At 38.2% G+C, this 24958-nt stretch overlaps 1 protein-coding gene across 2 annotated transcripts in view; it reads left to right on the forward strand.

Moving 5' to 3' along the window:
- Positions 1-24958, forward strand: part of RNF17 (ring finger protein 17) — a 128560-nt gene that overhangs the window by 26917 nt on the left and 76685 nt on the right. Inside the window, exons 5-13 of one of the 2 annotated variants that reach the window (XM_030922126.1) lie at positions 6-117; positions 1369-1449; positions 3885-3985; positions 13990-14161; positions 15338-15414; positions 15683-15757; positions 19013-19320; positions 20452-20541; positions 22423-22581. In XM_030922126.1, the coding sequence (XP_030777986.1) occupies positions 6-117; positions 1369-1449; positions 3885-3985; positions 13990-14161; positions 15338-15414; positions 15683-15757; positions 19013-19320; positions 20452-20541; positions 22423-22581 (1175 nt within the window). The remainder of the gene's footprint in view (positions 1-5; positions 118-1368; positions 1450-3884; positions 3986-13989; positions 14162-15337; positions 15415-15682; positions 15758-19012; positions 19321-20451; positions 20542-22422; positions 22582-24958) is intronic. The other variant, XM_030922127.1, reaches the window with a different exon arrangement.

Raw genomic sequence — 24958 nt, forward strand, 5'->3', positions numbered from 1 at the left:
TTCAGGATAAAGAATTGTTCTCAGGACTTTAAGAAGACTGCTGATCAGCTAACTACTGGTTTAGAACGTTCAGCCTCCACGCCCAGGACTGTTGTGAGCTCATCATCTGTAATGTTGGTATGAAAAATGTTGGTCATGAAGTACGACGAAGGCAAACGTTTGACTTTGTCTCTAGTAGCTCAACTTTCTTCTTCTATAATTATAGATTCTTTTGGAAGTTTATAGGTAGCAGAAGTAAACCCACCCTCCTACTTGTTCCATGCTTAGACAGTTCTCTTTTCTTCCAAGGCAGCTAGTTCTACCTTTAACTGACTCTGTTTCAGCGTTCTTGATATTTACTGTGTGTAGCTTCTTCCCTTTGAAACTAGTTATTGAATCCAGGTTCTGTGAAACATAGAGCACAAGTTTTTAAATTTTAAATGTGATTTTTCACTTATTTTAGTGGCAACCAAAAGGCCTAATTACATTTGTTGTTGTTAATGTTATTGCCGAAGATTGAATTTTACCTTTTATCTACTGCTAATAACTTTAATGTATTAAGATTAGAAATAGAACAAACTCCAAAATGATGTTGAGTGAAGTATTAAGTTCTTGTGTTAAGATCATTAATGGAGGCCAAGCGCAGAGGCTCATGCCTGTAATCCCAGCACTTTGGGAGACCAAGACAGGCAGATCACTTGAGGCCAGGAATTCAAGACCAACCTGGCAGACATGGCGAAACCCCACCTCTACTAAAAGTACAAAAATTAGCTGGATGTGGTGATGTGGTGGCACAGACCTGTAATTCCAGTTACTTGCAAGCCTGAGGCATGAGAATCGCTTGAACCTGGGAGGCAGAAGTTGCAGTAAGTCGAGATAGCACCACTGCACTCCAGCCTGTGCGACAGTGAGACTCTGTCTCAAAAAAAAAAAAAATAATAATAATCATTAATGGGCTGGGGAAGGGGAGAAAGCACTTTAATCTTGCTAACTTTTCCTTCAAGTGTAAATCTTAATGGAGTCAAATTATAATCTTGTTTTCCTTAACTATAATTTTTATATGTATACATGTATTGCCATGATACATTGTTCAAGGTAGTTTTAAGTTAAAAAGATGATTACAGGGCATTATCCCATTAAAAAAAGTCTTTAGGAAAAAAATCTGGAATCGTCTGACTAAAGCTCTAAAATATGAATGGTTTTTATCTCCAGGTTAGAAGGATTGAATATCATTTTTGTTGCTTGTTTTCACTTTTCTGTAGTGAGTCTATGTTGCTTTTGTAACCAAAATGGTAGCCTGAATTTTTTGCAACTATAATATATATATATATATATATAGGCATCTGTTTTTTAGTTTTATATTTCTATGTGATTCCCCTCCCTTCTTAGGACACTAACACTGCAGAAGAAATTGATGAAGCGTTGAATACAGCACATCATAATTTTGAACAATTAAGCATTGCTGGAAAAGTAAGCACTTTGCAGGATTAAATTCTATCATGAAGTGAAGCATGTCCCCTTTAAGTGTGTACATTTGGAGATGTTACCACTGAGGTTAGAGCTTAGCACTGAGTTATTAAGCATGATAATTTAAAAAAGAATGGAAAACTTTTCCCATGGCCTGCCAAAATTGGTCTTGCAACATTGTTGTGCTAGGAACTTAATAAAATTCAAGCGTTAATAAGGAACTATGACTTCTACTTGCTGTGAGCTGAATTTTGTGTCAGAAGCATTGCAGATTATCTTTTCAACATTTGCTCATTGTTTGGCTATATCCCCCTTTTGTGAGAAAGTCTCTTTCTCCCTACTCCACCTTCCAAAAGAGACTCTCTCATTTGGTGACACAAAACAAGTTCTTCAGCACCTAGCAACAAAATTTACAATTAAGGAGTTCAAGAGGTTATAGCTGATTATGTTGTGGCTGCTTTTTTGCATAGAAGGACAAGACATTTTCGATTGGCTAAGAGTCACTATCAAAAGTCGTTTCTTGGCCGGGCGCGGTGACTCAAGCCTGTAATCCCAGCACTTTGGGAGGCCGAGACGGGCGGATCACGAGGTCAGGAGATCGAGACCATCCTGGCTAACATGGTGAAACCCCGTCTCTACTAAAAAATACAAAAAACCTAGCCAGGCGAGGTGGCGGGCGCCTGTAGTCCCAGCTACTCGGGAGGCTGAGGCAGGAAAATGGCATAAAACCCGGGAGGCGGAGCTTGCAGTGAGCTGAGATCTGGCCACTGCACTCCAGCCTGGGCGACAGAGAGACTCCGTCTCAAAAAAAAAAAAAAAGTCACTATCAAAAGTCGTTTCTCAAGAGGAATGAGATACATGATAAAAGTAATAAGATAGAAGAGTTATGAGAGAAAAAAACATTGAGAGAAAAGGGGAAAAAATAATGTCACCTGTGATAAGCAATAATTAGTACCAGATATAGTACTAATTATTCAAGTACTAAGTATTCAAGAGCAAATCAGTGGTAAATTAACTGGAGGTTAGGACTTCAGCATCTGAATTTGGGAGAGTGGGGACACAATCCAACTGAAAATAGAGTATTCTCTAGCCCTCAGTATTCATGTCCTTCTCAATACAAGATACATTCACCCCATCCTGACATCCCCAAAAGTTTAACGCATTCTAGCATCAATTATAAGTACAAAAATCTCACCTGGGCCGGCTCACTTGGGTACGCCTGTGATCCCAGCACTTTGGAAGCCAAGGCAGGCGGATCACTTGAGGTCAGGAGTTCAAAACCAGCCTGGTCAACATGGCTAAACCCTATCTCTATTACAAATTCAAAAATTAGCTAAGTGTGGTGGCACACACCTGTAGTTCTAGGTACTGGGGAGGGTGAGGCACAAGAATCGCTTGAAGCTGGGAGACAGAGGTTGCTGTGAGCCAAGATCATGCCACTGCATTTCAGCCTGGTTGATAGAGTAAAACTCTGTCTCAGAAAAAAAAAAAAAAGATTAAAAATTAATAAAAATTAAAGTCTCACCTTCTAAGTTATGTATAGGTGAAGACTCGATATCCAATTCTTCCTAGGGCAAAATTCCTCTCCAACTATGAGCCTGTTAAACGAGACAAAACCTTACTTGCTTCTGAAATACATTGGTGAAACAGGAATAGATAGACATTCCACATTCCCATTCTAAATTGGAAGAATCAGAAGGAAAGAAGGGGTCATGGATCCAAGCAACAGTACTTAAAACTTCAAAAATACTAAGATTGTGTAATAAACATTTTAATTCAAGTATGGTTTCTAAGGTTTTTTTTAATCCAGGGAGTCCTATCAAAGAGAAATTCAGCTACTTAAAATGACTTGTTTCCTGTAATGATGAAAAGGAATAAGAAAAAAACTTAGGACACTCATCAGTGGATTTTTTTTAGGTCTTGTTGCTGTATTATCAGTAGAAAATGTCAGCAAGGCCAGGTGGGGTGGCTCACACCTGTAATCCCAGTGCTTTGGGAGGCCAAGGCAGGAGGATCACTTGAGGCCAGGAGTTCAGAACCGCCCTGGGCAACATAATGAGACCTTGTTCCTCCGCCCTGCCAAAAAAAAATTAGTTGGACACGGAGCTGTGTGCCTGTAGTCATTGCTACTCAGAAGGCCAAGGCAGGAGGATCCCTTCAGCCCCGGAGTTCAAGGTTGCAGTGAGCTATGTTCAGCCTACTGCACTCCAACCTGGGTAACCAAGTGAGACCCTGTCTCAGTAAAACAAACAAAGATATGGTCTTACTTACAAATAGTAAAATTTAAAGTTGAACCTTGTGACTTACTCTATTTATATTATTATCTAATTACCTCTTGTGTTATTTTGAAGAGTCTAAAAAGTACCTTTTACTTTCAAAATTCTACGACTTCTACAAAATAATTCCAAAGGTACGTCTTCATCTTATTTTTTTTCCAGGCGCTTGAACACATGCAGAAGCAAACGATAGAGGAGAGAGAAAGAGTTGCAGAAGTTGTGGAGAAACAGTTTGACCAACTTTTGGCTTTTTTTGATGCCAGGTAGTAACTTAAAAATCTAGACTCAGTGAAACTGAAGTTCCTGACGTTAACTTGTCATTGTATTCCTTTGTTTAGAATGAAGTCACGGGTAACTTTTAAACAAGCTTGGAAGTTGGTAGTCCTTACAGACTGATCTTTAGAACCTCAAAATGAAAAATCATGTGTAAGCTTTTAAAAATTGTGGCTATTTACCTTCTGGTGCTGAAGCTAATGGTTGTTTTTTTGAGACGGTCTTGCTCTGTTGCCGAGGCTGGGGTGCAATGGTGTGATAATAGCTCACTGTAATTTCAAACTCCTGGGCTGAAGTGAACCTCCCACCTCAGCCTTCAAAGTAGCTGGAACTACAGGCCCACACCACCACATTCAGCTGCTTTTGTGGTTTTGTTGTTGTTGTTTTGTTTTCCGAGACAGGGCTCTCACTACATTGTCCAGGCTGGTCCCAAACTCCTGGCCTCGAGATCATCCTGCCTCAGCCTCCTGAAGTGCTGAGATTACAGGTGTGCAGCACCGTGCCTAGCTGAAGCTGTTAACTGTTAAAGAAAAGAAGCTTAGACCGGGTGTGGTGGCTTACACATGGAGGATTACACAGTGATCATCCTGTCTAAGCTACTTTGAGAGGCTGAGATGGGAGGATCCTTGAGCTCAGGAGTTTGAGACCAGTCTGGGCAACACAGTCAGACTCTATCTGTACAAAAAAAAAAAAAAAAAAAAAAAAAAAATCAGCCGGGCATTGTGCACATTTCTGTAGTCCTAGCTACGTGGGAAGCTGAGGTGGGAGGATTGCTTGAGCCCAAGAGATCAAGTCTGTAGTAGGTGGGGATCCTGCCAATACACTCCAGCCTGAATGACAAAGCAAGACCCCCACCTCAAAAAAGTAAATAAGCTTCTAACTTAAAGCAGTTAGCACAGAAAAAGATTTTCATAACCTAAATTATGTATACTTGGGAAAATACATAATTTTTCATACATAGTTCTGTCATTTAGTCATGTGCTTTTTTGCAACAGAGCAGAACCCTAATAGGCATTGCTAAATACCTTAAACAATTATATATTCATCACCTATTTAGAAAGCCATTTGACATATCTTTGCTCACATGACGGAGGTACAGTAGATATTCCCTCCATTATGCATTTCAGGAAACAAGCTCTTAAAAATTGTAACATGCTCGGCCAGGCGCAGTGGCTCACGCCTGTAATGCCAGCACTTTGGGAGGGTGAGGCGGGCGGATCACAAGGTCAGGAGATCGAGACCACCCCGGCTAACACAGTGAAACCTCATGTCTACTAAAAATACAAAAAATTAGCTGGACGTGGTGGCAGGCGCCTGTAGTCCCAGCTACTCGGGAGGCTGAGGCAGGAGAAGGGCGTGAACCTGGGAGGTGGAGCTTGCAGTGAGCCGAGATCGCGCCACTGCACTCCAGCCTGGGTGACAGAGCAAGACTCTGTCTCAAAAATAAATAAATAAATAAATAAATAAGATAAAAAATTGTAACATTCTCAAGGGAATATATTTAGTAATGCCATTTGTCCATTTGACTCTTAAATCAGTGCTTTTAAAAAAATTTCCGGCCCGGCGCGGTGGCTCAAGCCTGTAATCCCAGCACTTTGGGAGGCCGAGACGGGCGGATCACGAGGTCAGGAGATCGAGACCATCCTGGCTAACACGGTGAAACCCCGTCTCTACTAAAAAAAAATACAAAAACTAGCCGGGCGAGGTGGCGGGCGCCTGTAGTCCCAGCTCCTCGGGAGGCTGAGGCAGGAGAATGGCGTAAACCCGGAAGGCGGAGCTTGCAGTGAGCTGAGATCCGGCCACTGCACTCCAGTCCGGGCGACAGAGCGAGACTCTGCCTCAAAAAAAAAAAAAAAAAAAAAAAAAAAAAAAAAATTTCTAGCTGGGCATGGTGGCTCACACCTGTAATCCCAGCACTTTTGGGAGATCGAGGCTAGCAGATCACCTGAGGTCAGGAGTTCAAGACCAGCCCCTGCCCAGCATGGCAAAACCCTATCTCTACTAAAAATACAAAAAATTAGCCGGGCATGGTGGCGGGCACCTGTAATCCTAGCTACTCGGGAGGCTGAGGCAGTAGAATTGCTTGAACTCGGGAGGAGGAGGTTGCAGTGAGCCGTGATTGCACCACTGCACTCCAGCCTGGGTGACAAGAACAAAACTGTGTCTCAAAAAAAAAAAAAAAAAAAATTCCTAAGGATGCCTAGAACATAGGCTCAATCTATGAATGAATTTGTTGATACTCTATTCTCCATGTTGGTGCAGTCTCACATTTGGCTTTTAGTTATAACATTCAAGTAATGGTCATGTGCGTGAGTTTATTTTGTTATAGTAGTCACATACACATTACGCAAATTACCTTTTAACCGTTTTTTTTTTTCTTTTAAGTGTTCTTAAGCATACAGTTTAGTCAGTTTAGTGGTATGTGATAATTCTGTTTAACTTTTTTTTTTTTTTTTTGAGACGGAGTCGCACTCTGTCACCCAGACTGGAGTGCAGTGACGTGACCTCGGCCTCACTGCAACCTCTGCCTCCCAGGTTCAAGGGATTCTCTTGCTTCAGCCTTCCGAGTAGCTGGGACTACAGGCGTGTGCCACCACGCTGACTAATTCTTTGTATTTTCAGTACAGATGAGATTTCACCATGTTAGCCAGGATAGTCTGGATCTCCTGACCTTGTGATGCACCTGCCTTGGCCTCCCGAAGTGCTGGGATTACAGGCATGAGCCACTACACCCGGCCCTTTTTTTTTTTTGAGACGGAGTCTCGCTGTGTCGCCCAGGCTGGAGTGCAGTGGCCGGATCTCGGCTCACTGCAACCTCCGCCTTCCAGGTTTACGCCATTCTCCTGCCTCCGCCTCCCGAGTAGTTGGGACTACAGGTGCCCGCCACCTCGCCCGGCTAGTTTTTTGTATTTTTTTAGTAGAGACGGCGTTTTACCGTGTTAGCCAGGATGGTCTCGGTCTCCTGACCTCATGATCCACCCGTCTCGGCCTCCCAAAGTGCTGGGATTACAGGCTTGAGCCACCGTGCCCGGACTTTTTTTTTTTTAAATACAAGCTCTAGCTCTGTCACGCAGGCTGGAGTACAGTGGCGCAACCTCAGACTCCCAGGCTCAAGAGATCCTCCCACCTTAGACTCCAGTAGTACCTGGGACTATAGGCGTATACCACCACACCTCTCTAATTTTTGTTTTGTAGTGATGAGGTCTTGCTATGTTGCCAGGACTGGTCTCAAACTTTTGGGCTCAAGCCATCTTCCCACCTCGGCCTTCCAAAGCACTGGGATTATAGGCATCAACCGCTGTGCCTGGCCTGTGTTTAACTTTTTAAGGAACTGCCAAACTGATTTCCACAGTGGTTGTATATACCATTTTACTTTCCCACCAGCAATGTACAACGGTTCTAATTTCTGTACACCCTTGCCAACACTTATTTTTTGTTGTTTTCTTTTTTTATGGTAGCCATTCTAATGAGTATGAAATGGAATATCATTATGGTGTGGTCTGTATTTTCCTAATGACTGATAATGTGTGTCGTTTATGTGCTTATCGGCCATTTATGTGTCTTTGATGAAGTATTCATTCAAGTTTTTGTTCATTTCTGAATTGAATCATTTACTTTGTTGCTATTGGGTTGTAGCAATTCTTTGTATATTTTTGATATTAAATTTTTGTCTATATGACTTAAAATTATTTTCTCCCATTTGTAGGTTGTCTTTTCACTCTCTTGATAATGTCCTTTGAGCCACAAAAATTTTTAATTTTATGAAGTCCAGTTTGTTGTTTATTTTGTTGCTTGTGCTTTTGGTGTCATAATTCAAGATATCATTGCCAAATCTAACATCACGATGCCTTTTCCCTATGTTTTCTTATTTATTTATTTTTTTATTTTATTTATTTATTTTTTTTGAGATGGAGTCTTGCTGTGCTGCCCAGGCTGGAGTGCGGTGGTACGATCTCGACTCACTGCAAGCTCCGCCTCTCGGGTTTACGCCGTTCTCCTGCCTCAGCCTCCTGAGTAGCTGGGACTACAGGCGCCCGCCACCACACCCGGCTAATTTTTTGTATTTTTAGTAGAGACGGGGTTTCGCTGTGTTAGCCAGGATGGTCTTGATCCCCTGACCTTGTGATCCACCTGCCTTGGTCTCCCAAAGTGCTGGGATTACAGGCATGAGCCACCGCACCCGGCCTGTTTTCTTTTAAGAGTTTTATCGTGAGCCACTGCGCCTGGCCTGTTTTCTTTTAAGAGTTTTATAGTTCTTAAATTTAGGTCTTTGATCCATCTTTTTAGTTAATTTTTTTTTATGGTATAAGGTAAGGATCCAACTTCATCCTTTGGAATTGGATATCCAGTTTTCCAGGCACTATTTGTTGAAAAGATTGTCCTTTCCCCCACTGAGTGTTCTTGGCACCCTTGTCCAAAATGAGCTCACCATATATGTGAAGGATTATTTCTGGGATTTTTGTTTTATTCTATTGTTCTGTATGTCTTTCCTGATGCTAGTACCATGCTGTTTTGATTACTGTTGTTTTGTAGTAAGTTTTAAAATCAGAATGTGTGAGTTCCTACAACTTTGTGTCTTTTCAAGATTGTCTCTCAGGGTCTCTTAAGATTTCATATGACTTTCAGGATGGGCTTTTCAATTTTCACAAAAAAATGTCATTGAGATTTTGTTAGGGATTGTATTGAATTGTAGATCACTGTGTAGTATTGAAATATTAACAATAATAAGTTTTCCAATCTATGCCCATAGGATGTCTTCTCATTTATTCATGTCTTTAATTTCTTTCAGTAATTTCATATACAAGTCTTTTGCTTCCTTTGTTTATTCTTAAGTATTTTATTTCTTTTGATGCTATTGTAAAAGGGATTGTTTCCTTAATTTTCTTTTGGGATTATTCATTGTTACTGTATAGAAACACACTTTTTTTTTTTTTTTTTTTTTGGAGATGGAGTCTCGCTCTGTTGCCCAAGCTGGAGTGCAGTGGCCGGATCTCAGCTCACTGCAAGCTCCGCCTCCCGGGTTCACGCCATTCTCCTGCCTCAGCCTCCCAAGTAGCTGGGACTACAGGCGCCCGCCACCTCGCCCGGCTAGTTTTTTTTGTACTTTTTAGTAGAGACGGGGTTTCACCGTGTTAGCCAGGATGGTCTCGATCTCCTGAGCTTGTGATCCGCCCGCCTCGGCCTCCCAAAGTGCTGGGATTACAGGCTTGAGCCACCGCACCCGGCCAACACACCTTATTTTTATATGTTGATTTTTGTATCCTTTTTTGTTGAATGCATTTATTAGCTTTACTATTATTTTATGGCATCTTTAGGGTTTTCTACATGTAAGATCATGTCATCTGCAAATAAAATATTTTATTTCCTACCAAAAGATGAGTTTACTTCTTCTTTTCCAATTTGAATGCCTTATTTCTTTTTCTTGTCTAATTGCTTTGGCTAGAACTTTCATTACTGTGTTGCACAGAAGTAGCAAAAGCAGGTATGTCTTGTTCCTAATGTTATAAGAAAAGCTTTCAATCTTCACCATTGAGTATCATGTTTGCTATGGGTTTTTCCATATAGGGTCTTTATTATAGTGAGGTAGTTGTCTTCTAGTTTGAGTGATTTTATCATGAAAATGTGTTGAATTATGTCAGGTCCTTTTTCTGCATCAATTGAGACAACGACTTGCGTTTTTTGCTTTTTTTCTGTTAATGTGGTGTGTTACATCAATCACATGTTGACGTCTGTATGTTGAACTGTTCTTGCTTTCCAGGAATAAATCCCCCTTGGTCATGGTGTATCATTCTCTTACTATACTGTTGAATTTGGTTTGCTAGTTCATCTGAGGACTTTCTATCAATAGTTATAAATGATACTGGTCTACAGTTTTCTTTGGTGTCTTTGTGTGATTTTGGCATTGGTAGTTTTGGCCTCACATTCCTGCCTCTTCAAGTATTTTGGAAGAGTTTGAGGAGGATTGGTGTTGATTATTACATGTTTGGTACAATTTACCAGTAAAGCTATCTGGTCCAAGGCTAAATTTTGTTGGGAGGTTTTTTGATTACTGATTCTATCTCCTGAGTCATAAGTCTGTACAGATTTTTTAATACTTTTATGAATCAGTTGTGATAGGTTATGTGTTTCTGGGAATTTGTCCATTTCACCTAGGTTATATAGTTTATATATAGTTGTTCATAACAGTCTTTTAATCTTTTTCATTTCTGCAAAATTGATATTAATGTACCCAATTTATTTCTGATTATAGTAATTTGTTTTTTCTTTTCTTTTTTTTTTTTTTTTTTTGAGATGGAGTCTCGCTCTGTCACCCAGGCTGGAGTGCAGTGGCGCGATCTCGGCTCACTGGAACCTCTGTCTCCTGGGTTCAAGTGATTCTCCTGCCTCAGCCTCCTGAGTAGCTGGGACTACAGACACCTGCCACCATGCCCAGCTATTTTTTTTTTTTTTTGGTATTTTTAGTAGAGACAGGGTTTCACCATGTTAGCCAGGATGGTCTCGATCTCCTGACCTTGTCATCTGTCTGCCTCGGCCTCCCAAAGTGCTGGGATTACAGGTGTGAGCCATCACGCATGACCTGATTCTCTTTTCTTTCCTTTTCTTTTATTATTATTATAGTTTAAGTTCTAGGGTTCATGTGCACAACATGCAGGTTTGTTACATATGTATACATGTGCCATATTGGTGTGCTGCACCCATTAACTCGTCATTTACATTAGGTATATCTCCTAATGCTATCCCTCCCCCCCACCCCTCCCCTGATTCTCTTTTCTTAGTGTGACTATAGGTTTGTTAATTCTAATCTTGAAGACAAACTTTGGCTTTCATTTTTCTCTGTTGTGTATTTATCTCCTCTCTCATCTTTATTTCCTTCCTTCTGCTTTGAGTTTAGTTTGGTCTTTTTCTAGTTACTTATGGTATATAGTTAGGTTGTTCATTTGCAAGCTCCTCTTTAAATGTGAGTATTTACAGCTATAAATTTCCCTCAGCGTTGCTTTCATCGCATCCCATAAATTTTGTGTTCTTGCTGCATTTGTCTCAGATAATTTCCTAATTTCCCTTGTGATTTATTCTTTGACCTGTTGGGATTTAGGAGTATATTGTTTAATTTTTACATGTTCATGAATCTTCTGGGGTTTTTTTTTTCTGGTATTTCTAGGTCATTCCATTGTAGTCAGAAAAGATACCTTGAAGGATTTCAGTCTTTAAGTTTATTAAGACTTACTAATGGCCGGGCGTGGTGGCTCAAGCCTGTAATCCCAGCACTTTGGGAGGCCGAGACGGGCGGATCACGAGGTCAGGAGATCGAGACCATCCTGGCTAACACGGTGAAACCCCGTCTCTACTAAAAAAAAATACAAAAAACTAGTCGGGCGAGGTGGCGGGCGCCTGTGGTCCCAGCTACTCGGGAGGCTGAGGCAGGATAATGGCGTAAACCCGGGAGGCGGAGCTTGCAGTGAGCTGAGATCCGGCCACTGCACTCCAGCCTGGGCGACAGAGCGAGACTCCGTCTCAAAAAAAAAAAAAAAAAAAAAAAAAACTTACTAATAAATGTTAATGAACATTAAACATTAGTCAGCATGGTCTAACATATGTTCTGTCTCAAAATGTTACGTGCACACTTGAGGAAAATGTTTATCCTCATGTTGTTGGGTATAGTGTTCTAAATATGTCTGTTGGGTCCCATCCATCAGTCTATAGTGTTGCCCAAGTAATTTATTGCTTTATTGATTCTGCACTGGTTGTTTTATCCATTATTGAAAGGGGAATATTGGAGTCTCTAATGATTATTGTAGATATGTCTGTTTTTCCCTTGAATTCTGCAAGTGTTTGCTTTATATGTTTTGGGGTTCTAGTGTTGGTACATATATGCTTGTAATTGTTAAATTAAAGTCTATTTTGCCTAAAATTAATAGAGCCACCCCAGCTTTTTAAATTATCGACATATATTATCTCTTTCCATTCTTTCATTTTCAACCTCTCTATGTCTTTAGACCTAAAGTGAAATTTTTGTGGCTGCATATAGTTGGGTCATATTTTTTATTCGTTCTTCAGATTTGTGCCTTTGGATTGGAGTTTAATTCATTAATACTTAAAATACTGATAAGGAAGGATTTTTGCCATTTGGTTTGTTGTCTCTATGTTTTATGGCTTTATTTGTTGTTGCTTATTTCCCCCATTGCTGCCTTTCTTTGTGTTTACTTGATTTTTTCTTTTGTAGTCACAAATTTTGATTCCCTTCTCAATTCTTTTTGTGCATATTCTGTAAATAGTTTCTGTGGTTACCCATCAGGATTACATATAACATCCTGAAGTTATAACAATCTGTTTTGAGTAGACAGCTTAACTTTAGTTGCATGTAAAACCTCTACTGCTTTACGTATCTGCTCCCCTTTATTTTTTCGATGTCACAAATTACATTCCTCTATATTGTATACCCGTTAAGATAGATTGATATTTTGCATATTTGTCCTTTAAATTCTGTAGAAAATAAAAAGTAGAATTATAAATAAAAATCACACTAATATTGGTTTTTATGTTTGCCCGTGTGTTTACCTTTACCAGAGATGTTTTTATCATTGTATGGGCTTTGAGTTACTGTGTTCTTTCACATTAACATGAAGGACTTTCATTAGTATTTCTTATAGGGAAAGTCTACTGGCAATGAACTCCCTCAGCTTTTGTTTATCTGGGGATGTTTTAATTTCTCCTTCACTTTTGAAGAATACTTTGACAGCTTTTTTTCTTTTGGTGCTTTTAATATACATTGCCTTTGGACCTCCAAGGTTTCTGCTGAGAAATTGGCTGATAATCTTACTGAGGATCCCTTGTACTTGACAAATTGCATTTGTCTTGCTGCTTTCAGGATTCTCTTTGTCCTTCGGCAGTTGGTGTTCCTTGAGCTCTTAGATTTATAGATTCATGTCTCATCAAATTTTGGAAGGTTTTTTGCCATTATTTCTTCAAATAGTTTCTGTCTTTCTCTCTCTTGTACTGTGATTCCTATAATATATACATTAGTCTGCTTGATAGTGACCCACAAGTACCTTAGACTTTGTTCACTCCTCTTCATTGTTGTTTTTATTTTTTTCAGACTTCATTATCTTAATTGTCCTATATTCAAGTTGGCTCATGCTTTCTTTCTGCCTGTCCAAATCTGCAGTAGAACCTTTGGTGGATTTTTAAAATTACAATTACTACAGGGTTTTCAATACTATCTGTAGAATTTCTCTTTGGCTATTTTATATAATTTCTTTATGTTGATATTATCATTTTGTCCCCTAGATCATTTTTCTGATTATTCTGTAGTTCTTTATCTATGTTTTCCTTTAGCTCTTTAGGCATATTTAAGACATTTGTTTTAAGCCTGTCTGTTGAGTCCAATGCCTGTGCTGCTTTGAGAACCGTTTTTACTATTCTGTTTTTTTCCTTTGAATGAGCATGTTTTTCTGTTCCTTTGTGTGCCTTGTGGTATTTTTCTTGAAATTGGGCATTTGAGAAAATAGCCACCTTCCCCAGTCTTTGCAGACTGGCTCTTAATGTAACAATCCTTCACTGAGTGGTTGTGTGTGCCCTGAGCCTTGAGATCAGCCTGAGGTCAGGCTTAAGATCTTCTCAGATGTTTTCTGAGCATGCATCTTGCCTGGGCCTCAGTATGGCTTTTTCAATTCCCATTCTCCTCCAGACCTTAGATGGTCTATTGTATGTCTCTACTTGTAATCTCCTGCCTTCTACAAAATTTGCTTTTCTCTATGTATACATAGCTTTTAACTGTAATACATTTCAGTTTAATACCTCACTTACCATGTTATATGTTAATTTTATCAACAAGTAAAAGTACCCTTTCAGATACAGTTCAGTTACTGTATGCCTCATTTAACCATATTATGTAAAATTCATCAACTACTGAACTTACTCTTCAAGATACTATAGATCTACTTTTCTATAAATATTTATGAAATACTGCAAAATAACTCTGGAATCTTAAATGAAGGAAAAAGAACCTGTGTGAAGAATTTGCAAGAACTACTGATGATTATCTATCAAATTTAATAAAGGCTAAAAGCTACATTGAAGAGAAAAAAAACAATTTGAATGCAGCTATGAACATAGCAAGAGCATTACAATTATCACCTTCTCTAAGAACATACTGTGACCTGAAGCAGGTAATTTAATAGTTTACAATGTGAGTTATGTCTGTGGTAGCTTATTTTATATGCTTTGAAATATATTTAAGACAATTTGTTTTTCAGATTATCCTAACCTATATTATTATTTAGAATTCTAAATTGATGACAATATAAGTTAGGATAATCTAAGTTATAATAAGATAATGTTTGAAATCTAAGACAAACATTGTAAAATTTATATGGCCTTTTGTTATTTTTGACTAGTTAGGGAAATAGTGCAATTAAGTCTTTGTAACACTTGATCTGAGAGCAAGTAAGGTGACATTTAGGTTAAAGTTTAGGTTTCTAGGACACCTGAATAAAAAAATGAGGACAAATAAGGATAGCAAACTGAACGGGACTCTGTTTTGTTCACATTAACAATTTAGGTATGGCTGTCAACTCTTAACTTTAATATTTAATTCAGAATCCTAGTCAACTTTTTCTCTTCCCATGCCATCCCAAATTGTGCAAGTCAAGAGACAGCTTCAGCCATCTCCTATCATCTAATCATGTGCCTAAGGGGCAAAATTGGGCAAAAAAACAAAAAATGTTTCTTATAGTTTGACAGGACAAGATTAATCACAGATATTTGCCTCACTCCATAAAGGTATAGATCTTGGCTTTAGTCATCTTTGAATCTTCAGAATCTCACTTCCCATGGATAATCAGATGTACAGAAGAGAAGCCATTAGTTTACCCGCTTCCAAAGTCTCTAACGTTAAATGAAAGAATTTGCCATGACCCTACTTGGCTAGGTGTCCCAGGCTTTAGTTCTAAAACAATAGTAGTCGTTTCCTGTGTGAATTACACGTGTGACACTAGAAAAAATGATAAAATTTTGTCTTTATCCTAGTTAATCTAGTTAAGAAAATAGGGCAAAAAAGGAGAAAACACTTGAAGATAGCAATGCAGTTGCAAAATGAATCTGATCAGTTTTCTCTGATCATGTAACTCTGTCCTATTTCTTAGTGTCTATTGTTACCTTTTATACATATCTCCAAAAGTCATAAACACTTATTTGTGTCCCTTTGAGTGCCCCAAATTAAACCTGAATGCATTAATTAATGAAATACCTAAAAGATACAATTTTATTTCTAAAATCTTACTGTTCAGCAATATTTGTGACAAGATTCACACATGAATGATTTTTTTTTTTTTTTTTAATTCTAGATTATCCAGACTTTGAAGTTAACATCAGATAGTGAATTAGCACAAGTTAGTTCTCCACAACTAAGGAACCCTCCCAGGTGAGTAAGTCATAGTTCAGGAGACGATAACAAGTATAAAGATGTGCTAGAACTTAAATGTATTAAAATAGCAAGTAATAATAAATTGAAATTTGGAGTCACAAATGTTTACCAAGTTAGCAACCAAATTAAGTATAGTCTGTGCTAATTTAGAAAGTTATTTAAATGTTTCCTTTTCAATTCATTAATGTCAGCAACTGATTTTTGTTTAGAGAACTTAGTAAATTTGTATTAGAACATTTATGTATATGTTAATGTTTTATTATAGGTTGAGTGTGAATTGCAGTGAGATCATCTGTATGTTCAACAATATGGGAAAGATTGAATTTGGGGACTCAGCAAAGTAAGTATAAGCATGGTAACATGCCATTAATGTCTGATAGTACCTACATTATCTAAGAGAAAAATTGATGTTTAGTATAATTCAGAAGCTGAAAAATAAAGGACAAAATAGTTCCTATAGTTAAATTCTATGTATAATATTTTTTAAAAGGCCTAGAAGGGATCAGTATTCAGCAATATACATGTCAAAGTTATCTTTGAGATTGATTCAGTGAGCAAGCACTGAACACTGCTAGGCACTAACTAACACCCTAGATACTGGGATAAATGTCAAAGAAATTGCAATAAGTAGAGGAAGAAGGACATGTAAACAATAAAATGCATAATTGCTAGGGTAGTGTATGCAGAATTTACTTGAGGTGCAAAGCAAAGGAATGATCAGTTCTTCCTGGGGTAACAGGACTTGGAAAGGTATTTTCTTTTCCCATATCTATTAAAATTAAGTAGCAAGTAGAAAGGAGGAGAAAAAGGAAGTAGGCATCTTATGGGCAGTGAATATATGGGCAGTGAAATAGCATGCTAGGTTCAGGGAATGGTGTATATAATTCCATTCTCTATGTCCCCAAGGATACATAGATGCTAAGTCCTAAAGACTTTGTATGCTGTCTAATGATGTTTGAACCTTATGATCCATGCTGTCCAATGTCGTAACCATTAATCACATGTGGCTATTTAAATTTAAACATAAATTAATTAAAACTAAATAGAATTAAAATCCAGTTCCTCAGTTCCATTAGCCCACATTTCAAGTGCTCAGTAGCCACATGTTGTTAGTGACTACCTGTCTTATTCTATTTGTGCTACTATAACAAAGTTTAAAAAGAACAGATGTTGTTTATTATTCTGTAATTTATAAAGAGCAGGTGTTTATTTGCTTGCAGTCCTGGCAGCTGAGAAGCCCAAGATCAGAGTGCTGGCAGGTTTGGTTTTGGTGAGGGCTCTGATCTCTGCTTTAAGATAGCACCTTGAATGCTGTGTCCGCACGTGGCAGAAAGCATGGAAGAGGGAAAAGGGACAAATAACTGTCCTCCCACGGTGGAAGAGCAGAAGAGCGAAGAAGGGCCTAAGCTAGTTCTGTCCAGACTTGTGGTAAAGCACAAATCCATTCCTGAGGGCACAGCCCTCATTACTTGATCACTAATTTCCCCAAAGGCCCCACCTCTTAATATCACCACAATGGGAATTAAGTTCAACATGAATTTTGAAACATTTAGACCAAAGCACTGCTATATTAGACAATGCGGCATCTTTCCATTATCACCAAAAGTTCTGTTATACAGTAGAGTTCTAGGCAGTAGAAAGCCACTAAAAGGTTTTAAGCATGAAAGTAAGAATAATTAGATTACATTTTTTAAGGATAATTCTGGTGGCCATTTGGGGGATTATTTGGGGTAAGAGGATGACAGTGAAGGCTGAAGGATCACTTAGGCCATCATATCAGTAGACTCAGCAAGTCATGAGAACTAAAACTTAGCTAATAGTACTGGATAGGGACTGAGAATAGATATGACAAATGCAAAATAGGGAAAATTAATAAAACTTAGTAATGTTTGAATGTGAGGCATGAGGAAAAGGGAAGCATCATCAATGGTTTGTTTACAGGGCTCGCTTTGGTGACTAAGTCAGTGGATTGTGGTGTTATTCATTAAGATTAGGAATACAGGAAGAAAAGTAAGTTGGGAGGGGGAAGATAGTATGTTGAGTACTTACTGTTTACCAGCTTTCTGGGGAGAAATATGTACAGCTTAATTGTATATGAATGCTGAAACTTAAGAGATCTTGGACTTGATTCTGGGTTTAGGGGTAATCAGAATATAGATGTAGAAACCCCCCACAAAGAAGTAAGTTGGTTCATTGTAGGTGGATTGTCTCCAATGGAAATGGTCCCCTGAGAGAAGCATCGTGTTTGTTACCTTAGGGAACAAATTAGTCTGGCTCACGGTATTACCATTTCAGAAGCACGTAGGATAATGTATACTCTAAGCCTGGTAAATTCATATAAGCCGAGGTCACAGAACTGATGTGTAGTCAAAATGCCAGTTCGTTAACTTAATGGATAAATATAATTGTAAACAGGGCCTAGAACTGAGGCGCTAACTTGTCAGAAGTTACTTTCTTTGTAATCATTTTTGATTAAAGGGAATACAATTAATCAAATAGCTTATTAGACTGAGATAGCTGATGAGATTCCTCTCCCTCAGAGAGAAGACCTTGCCAGAGGAAGTGGGATACTAGTCCTTCGGCTCAGTCGTCGTTCTCCATGCTTGGGAGAGCCCTGCCCCAGATTTACTTCTGTAACTTGACTTGGTGCTTACATGGATAATCAACAACCTTTGCAATCAATATGTTCTTTTTGACATTTTTACAACTTGAATATGGTTACTATCATTTCTAAGACACTAAAAACTACTCTGCCTCTTTAAGAATCTGTACTAATCTTCTGCTTTACATTTAACTCTGAGAGCTGCCTTTTAGATTCTTTCTTAGTTTTTAGGGAAAGTATTACTGTAACCTGCATGTACTGATTACAAATGATAGTTAAACCATGGGTTTGCACAGTAAGAGCAGGTATTCAAACAGGTCAAGGACAGTACCCTGGAAAGATACTAAAATTTAAAGCAGGGAAAGGGTAATCTGTAAAAGAACTTGAGACGGAGCAGACAGAAGTTGAAGGAGAACAGAAGTGGTGTCGTACAAGTCAAAGCAGAGGTTTGTGACACTGGAGCTGATGAATAATGTTGAATGTCTCAGGTCTAATAAAAGTTATGAAAAGAGATATTTAGATTGCAAAGTTGTGTACATATATATGACTCTCAGGTATTTGGACTTCAACATATATCAATTTTACTTAGTTAAATGTATGTCCTCTGTTGGAAGAGGCAGATAAACATGTATCATTGCTAAGCCCAATTGGCTTTGTTGGTCATTATTTCCACAGTGGCTTGTTAAACAGTGATCTGTGAATAAGCTAAATCCATCATGGAATAACTAAAATATAAACTTCATGAAACCCAATCTTATCTCATTGTACAATTTCTATACTTGTAGATTTGATAGCCTAAAAACCATCTGGGTATGTGGAGAAAGTAGAAAAATATGGAGTAGAATGGATAAATAACTGGCAGTGGGTTAGTGGCTATTGAGTAATCATGCCCCAAAGATTCAGATTAATGGCCGTGGTGGAAGTTTCTAGTGACTTATGGTTGTGCCATATACCTCTGTATTCATAAGCTTATATCTCTGCATTTTTAAACAGATGTTATCCCCAAGAAAATGAAATTAGACAGGATATTCAAAAGAAATATAATAACAAAAAGGGACTTTCTTGTTACGATACATACCCACCACTAGAAAAGAAAAAGGCTGACATGTCTGTCGTAACCAATGAAGCACCACCACCTCCTTTGCAACCTGAGACAAATGATGTACATTTAGAAGCAAAAATCTTCCAGCCACAGAAAGACGTTGTTGCAACAGCATCCCCTAAAACCATTGCTGTGTTACCTCAGATGGGATCTAGCCCTGATGTGATAATTGAAGAAATTATTGAAGACAACATGGAAAGTAAGTAAAAATGCAAAAGCAGGAGGGAAACATGTTGTAGATAGACACTGTTGGTACCTTTTTCGACCATGCTTTTAACGAAACATAATTGCTGTTATAATCTTTTTCTCTCTCTCTCTTTTTATTTTTTGTTGAAATGGAGTCTCGCTCTGTCACCCAGGCTGGAGTGCAGTAGCTGGATCTCGGCTCACTGCAAGCTCCGCCTCCCGGGTTTACACCATTCTCCTGCCTCAGCCTCCCGAGTAGCTGGGATTACAGGCGCCCACCACCTCTCCCAGCTAGTTTTTTTGTATTTTTTTTTAGTAGAGACGGGGTTTCACTGTGTTAGCCAGGATGGTCTCGATCTCCTGACCTCGTGATCCGCCCGTCTCGGCCTCCCAAAGTGCTGGGATTACAGGCTTGAGCCACCGCGCCCGGCCTGTTATAATCTTATTCCTCATGAGTTAAAACCTGTTCATTCCATGCCCCTCCCCTCACATTTTCCAGAGTTAGGATAATTTTTATTTTTAATGCAGTAATATAGCTAACCTCTGAGGTATAAATTAATATCTGGTTTAATTAGGGTATTTTGAGATTTTTTAGTGTTCTCACATATAAGTCTTGTATAAAAGATATGAATAATTGAGAGAGATGTGATTTGTGGACATAGTCTTATTACTTTCTTTGAATTAAGAACATCTTCTCTTCAATCTTTGTTGTGAGATTTAATATAAACTATCATGATTATAATGTTGTCTATTTTATAACATTTAAATATATCACAGTTGTATTTAATTACATTTCCCATGTCAGTATTCTTTCCATTAACATGGAGTGAGATACTATGTAGTTTTATACTGATAGTCTCCTTTGAGACCATTTTTCAAGGTCAGCTTTTGTTTTCCCCTACTTGTTGTCTATTTTATTGGTTGACTCTCCAGAATTACATTTTTAAAAACACACTTCTTTCCACTCTATTATCATTGATGTCTCAATTACTTAAGATACCTGTAATAACTTTATTCACTGATACAAGGGGTGTTGCCATTCCAGTATTTTGCCAGTTTCAGTACAGCTTTTTAAAAACTAGCATGTCATTGTTAACATTAACATAGTTAGTACATGTTGTCTTTATTTCTTATTTTGGTGAAGCATGCAGCACCGATGATCTTGGGGAGACACCTAGATATCCAAAAAAGCCTCTTCAGAAAAACTCACCTGTTCCTTTTGGATCAAAAGCAGGTACTGTAACAACTGTCTGAGCTTGATGTAGTGGAGTTTACTGTATGTGTTGTAACTCTTACCTCATGTGAGGTAGTAAGTAAAGTGAATTTCACTGATAACTAAAACATATTACTTTCTAATATTAAAAGTTTTAATTTTGGGGCCAGACAACATGGCTCACACCTGTAATCCCAGCACTTTGGGAGGCCGAGGCGGGTGGATGATTTGAGCTCAGGGGTTCGAAACCAGCCTGAGCAACTTGGTGAACCCCGTCTCTACAAAGAAATACAAAAACATAAGTGGGTGTGGTGGTGCACAGCTGTGGTCTCAGCTATTTAGGAGGCTGAGATAGGAGGATCACTTGAGCCTGGGAGCCGGAGGTTGCAATGAGCTGAGATCACACCACTGCACTCCACCCTGGGTAACAGAGTGAGACCTCATCTCAAATGAATGAATGAGTAAATGAATGTTTTGACTCTGGCAGAAATATTTCCCCCAACAAAAAAATATTTTTTGAGACAGAGTCTTACTCTGTTTCCCAGGCTGGAATGCAGTGGCATGATCTTGGCTTACTGCAACCTCCTCTGGCTCAAATGATTCTTGTGCCTCAGCCTCCGGAGTAGCTGGGATTATAGGCATGCACCACCACGCTCAGCTAATTTTTGTATTTTTAGTAGAGATGGAGTTTCACCATGTCGGCTAGGCTGGTCTCAAACTCCTGTCCTCAAACGATCCTCCCTCCTTGGCCTTCCAAAGTGCTGGGATTATAAGCGTGAGCCATCGTGCCCAGCCAGGAACATTTCCAAAATGTGTACTTCTCTCAGATATCACCCCAGTTGTATGTATTTGTCTTTTTACCCCCCCTAAATATGGGTATTATTCTTTATATTTTCTATTGGATAGTTAAAATGATGCATTTGTTCAGTTTCTGTCATCTATCTATACTTGGCTATATTCATTTCCACTCCTCCTAGTCTTTGTTTTTTAAACAGTTTTACCATGTAAACATTTATCTCATTCAGAAATTAAATATATATTAAAATATTATGTGAAACTTCCCCCCATCCTACTCCCATTCTATTCAGTGTCTCCATCTCTTCCAGATTTTCCTTATGCATTTACAAATAAACGCACACAAATTATTTTTCCAACCTCTCTCCCTCTCTCTCTCTATGTGTATAGCGGGGGTTCTTTTTTATACACAAAACGCAGCATACCCCTGTTTTGTTTTTTGCATTCCTTCCTTAACGTTATGCTTTGGAGATCTTTTCATATTAGTGAAGACACTTGACTTAAGAAAATTTTCTGATTGTCTTTACCTCTACTCGCCCCACCTGAAAAGCACACACATTTCCCTAAATGCTGCTTAGTGCTTCGGCTTTGCCTAAACATTTTTTCACATCTGATTTATAAGACTAACCTGATTTATAAGACTTGGGAGTCAGAGTGGCTATGAGCTGTATTGGTTCTATAGGTAGGGTATAGATGGAAGTGGCTTTTATACGCTATTCTAGAAACCTAATCATTATCAGTAGTGGTTCTGAGTTCCAAATATGTTCATAAATAAACTGAACTTTTGTAATACAGTAGAGTTACAGCATATACGCAGACTTTAGAATCTTAACTACTACATGGACTATGATTCCACTTATTTAGCGTATTTTGCAAGTAATATGAAGTATTTGTAGTTCAGGTTACTAAAGAATTCATTGTTGAAAGTGATCCATTTGTTTTATCAATCATTTAGTGCTTGGACTACTTCCTGGGGCCTACGTGCAGTGCCCCCAGAGTTCACAATGCCATAAGACACTCTTTTAGAGGCCATTAGCAGTTGTTCAGCTTTTGTGAATTATTTTCTAACTCATGGTTTATTAACGTGGTTTAAACATTTTTATCCAGGTTCTGCAGAGCTGGTTTTTGTAAGCCATGTAATAGATCCTTGCCATTTCTACATTCGGAAGTATTCACAAATCAAAGACGCAAAAGTACTGGAAAAGAAGGTGAATGAATTTTGCAATAGGAGTTCACACCTTGATCCTTCAGACATGTTGGAACTAGGTAATGAAATATTAGTCCAAGTTAAAATATCAAATTTATTTAAATATTATAATAACTTGGCCAACCCACGTAAGACTTGTTATAATATAGATTTTTACTCTAAGTTCATTTGTTAGTAAGCATAAAAGTTTTAGAATTATTTAACATAAATTATTTAGGCAAATTAGCTAAGGAATAAGATGGAATGTTGGCATAGTTTTAGAGTGAAATATATACAGAAACTCCATTACATAGTAGGGCGAATTGCTTTTAAAACTACAAAACCTGTAACAGGTTATGTAGCCTGTCCCCTTGTCTCCATGAAGAACTGTGCCTCTAAGATGATGATGATTCTTGTGTAACTCCAGTCTCTTGCTCACCATTGTGAGTGTTGGGGCTAGCATTGAGCTCCTGAGATTCAGGAGGCCTGTGGCACCCATTCCCAGTGCCCTACAGAGAGTAATTGTAAATTCAGTCAGTCTTTTAGTTGTGAGGGCATGTGAATTTGCCATGCTTCAGGCTTTTGTTATGAGTATTTTTCTTATAACATTGTTGACTGAATTTGATTGTACCTTATAATATGATGAAGCTATGATTCGTTTGTATTAATATTTTTCTCATTATGTAAATAGCAGTCAATACCTATATATAACTAATACTGAAAGTGTTTTATCTGTCTAGTCTTGATTGATAAGTTGTTTAAAAGTATGATTAACTCTCAGCTCATCTGTATAGCCTTTCAGGATATCAGAAGAGTAGGATCATCGTATACTTTGACAAAAATGAATAGTAATTCTAAAACTTAAAAAATAACATTTATTTTATGCCATGTGAGCTAGGAATATTAGGTTGTTAGTATCTAAGTGGAGGAAAGTGTAGTACTGAATTTAATTTTTGTGGTTGCAGATAATATGTCTAAAATGTAATACATGCCAAAAATAACTCAGCTTATTTTCAGAAAATGTTCTAAGAAAGCCAAAAAGCTGTGCTTTAAGTTGTTAATGATAATTATGTTGGCAAGGTAAATATAGCTGATTAAAACACTCATTTATATTTTGAGAAATTAGTGATAAGGAAAGAAATGTGAATTGTTGATTTAGGAAAAGAGAGTATCCTCTTGTTCCCTTTTCCTGCCTCTGTACTTCATTATGAAGAACAACAATAAATGGCTTCAGCAGACTTTTATCCATTGAAAGAAAGAATAGTTTTGTTGAATATATACAGCAGGGCTTCAAATAACATTATCTCATTATAATTTTGATGAGAAAAAAATCAATTCCTGGTTTGGGCAAATGTCTGTGTTGAGTTTGCACATTCTCCCGTGTCTGTGTGGGTTTTTTCAGGTACTCTGGTTTCCTTGCACGTCCTAAAGATGCGCACGTTAGGTTGCTTGATGTGTCTGCATTGTTCCAGTCTGAGTGGCGGGTGGTGGGGTGGAGGGGAGGAGTGGGAGAGAGAGAGTGTGTGTGTGTGTGTGTGTTTACCCTGCGATGGAATGGTGTTCTGACCAGAATTGGTTCCTACCTTGTTCCCTGAACTGCCTGGATAGGCTTTAGCCACCCTCGACTCTAGAATAAGCGAGTTGGAGAATGAATAAATACATATATATTATCATAAAATTCATAAAGTATTTGATAACTATACAAATGCATGACAATAAATGATGCAGTACAATTGCTCTGTGAATCCACCTTATTTATGATTGTTTTTGAACTGTGGCGCCAGGAGGTACTCCTCACAATTCTCACTTTGCAAGCTGTAATTCTTTTGAGTTAACCCACTACCACTGTGACTGCCATCACTCACTGATTCACCAAAAATTGAGTAAATATCTTACTTGTTCATCTTTCTTAAATGTACGTGTAGCTCACACTTGTTTCAGTATTTAATATTAGAAGTGTTTGGGGTCTTTATAAGTTTGATGATGTTTTTGTGACCAGAAATACATGTGGAAACTTAACTCTTGTTTATATTAATAAGCCTGTGTGGTCAGATTGGTTTTGTTATGCCATTTTGCTTAAAGTCACAGTTTCTAAGAATATATCAATGACATTAAGTGGGGATTTACTATATTTTAAAACTAAGAATGTTGGTACAGTAGTGTAGCAAAATAAGAGAAGGGTCACTGACAAACTGAAGACCAAACGTTTTGGTAGGACTTAAAAGGCTGCCTATAATGTGCTTTTCAACTATTCCTGTTGTTATTAGCATATACAGAGGAGATTACACAGCATCTCTCTGTATATAATCAGTGATCAGAGTTTACCAGATTCTTTTCCAAAATATGTAGTTTAAATGGGCTCTAAGACTACCTGAGTTCTCCTGCTGCTACTTCTAAGTAGCCATGTGAGTTGGGCTAGGTTAGTTTTTCTTCCTCAGTTTCCTCACCTACGTGATG

Source organism: Rhinopithecus roxellana, chromosome 18, assembly GCF_007565055.1.
Source record: "Rhinopithecus roxellana isolate Shanxi Qingling chromosome 18, ASM756505v1, whole genome shotgun sequence".
Lineage (NCBI taxonomy): Eukaryota > Metazoa > Chordata > Mammalia > Primates > Cercopithecidae > Rhinopithecus > Rhinopithecus roxellana.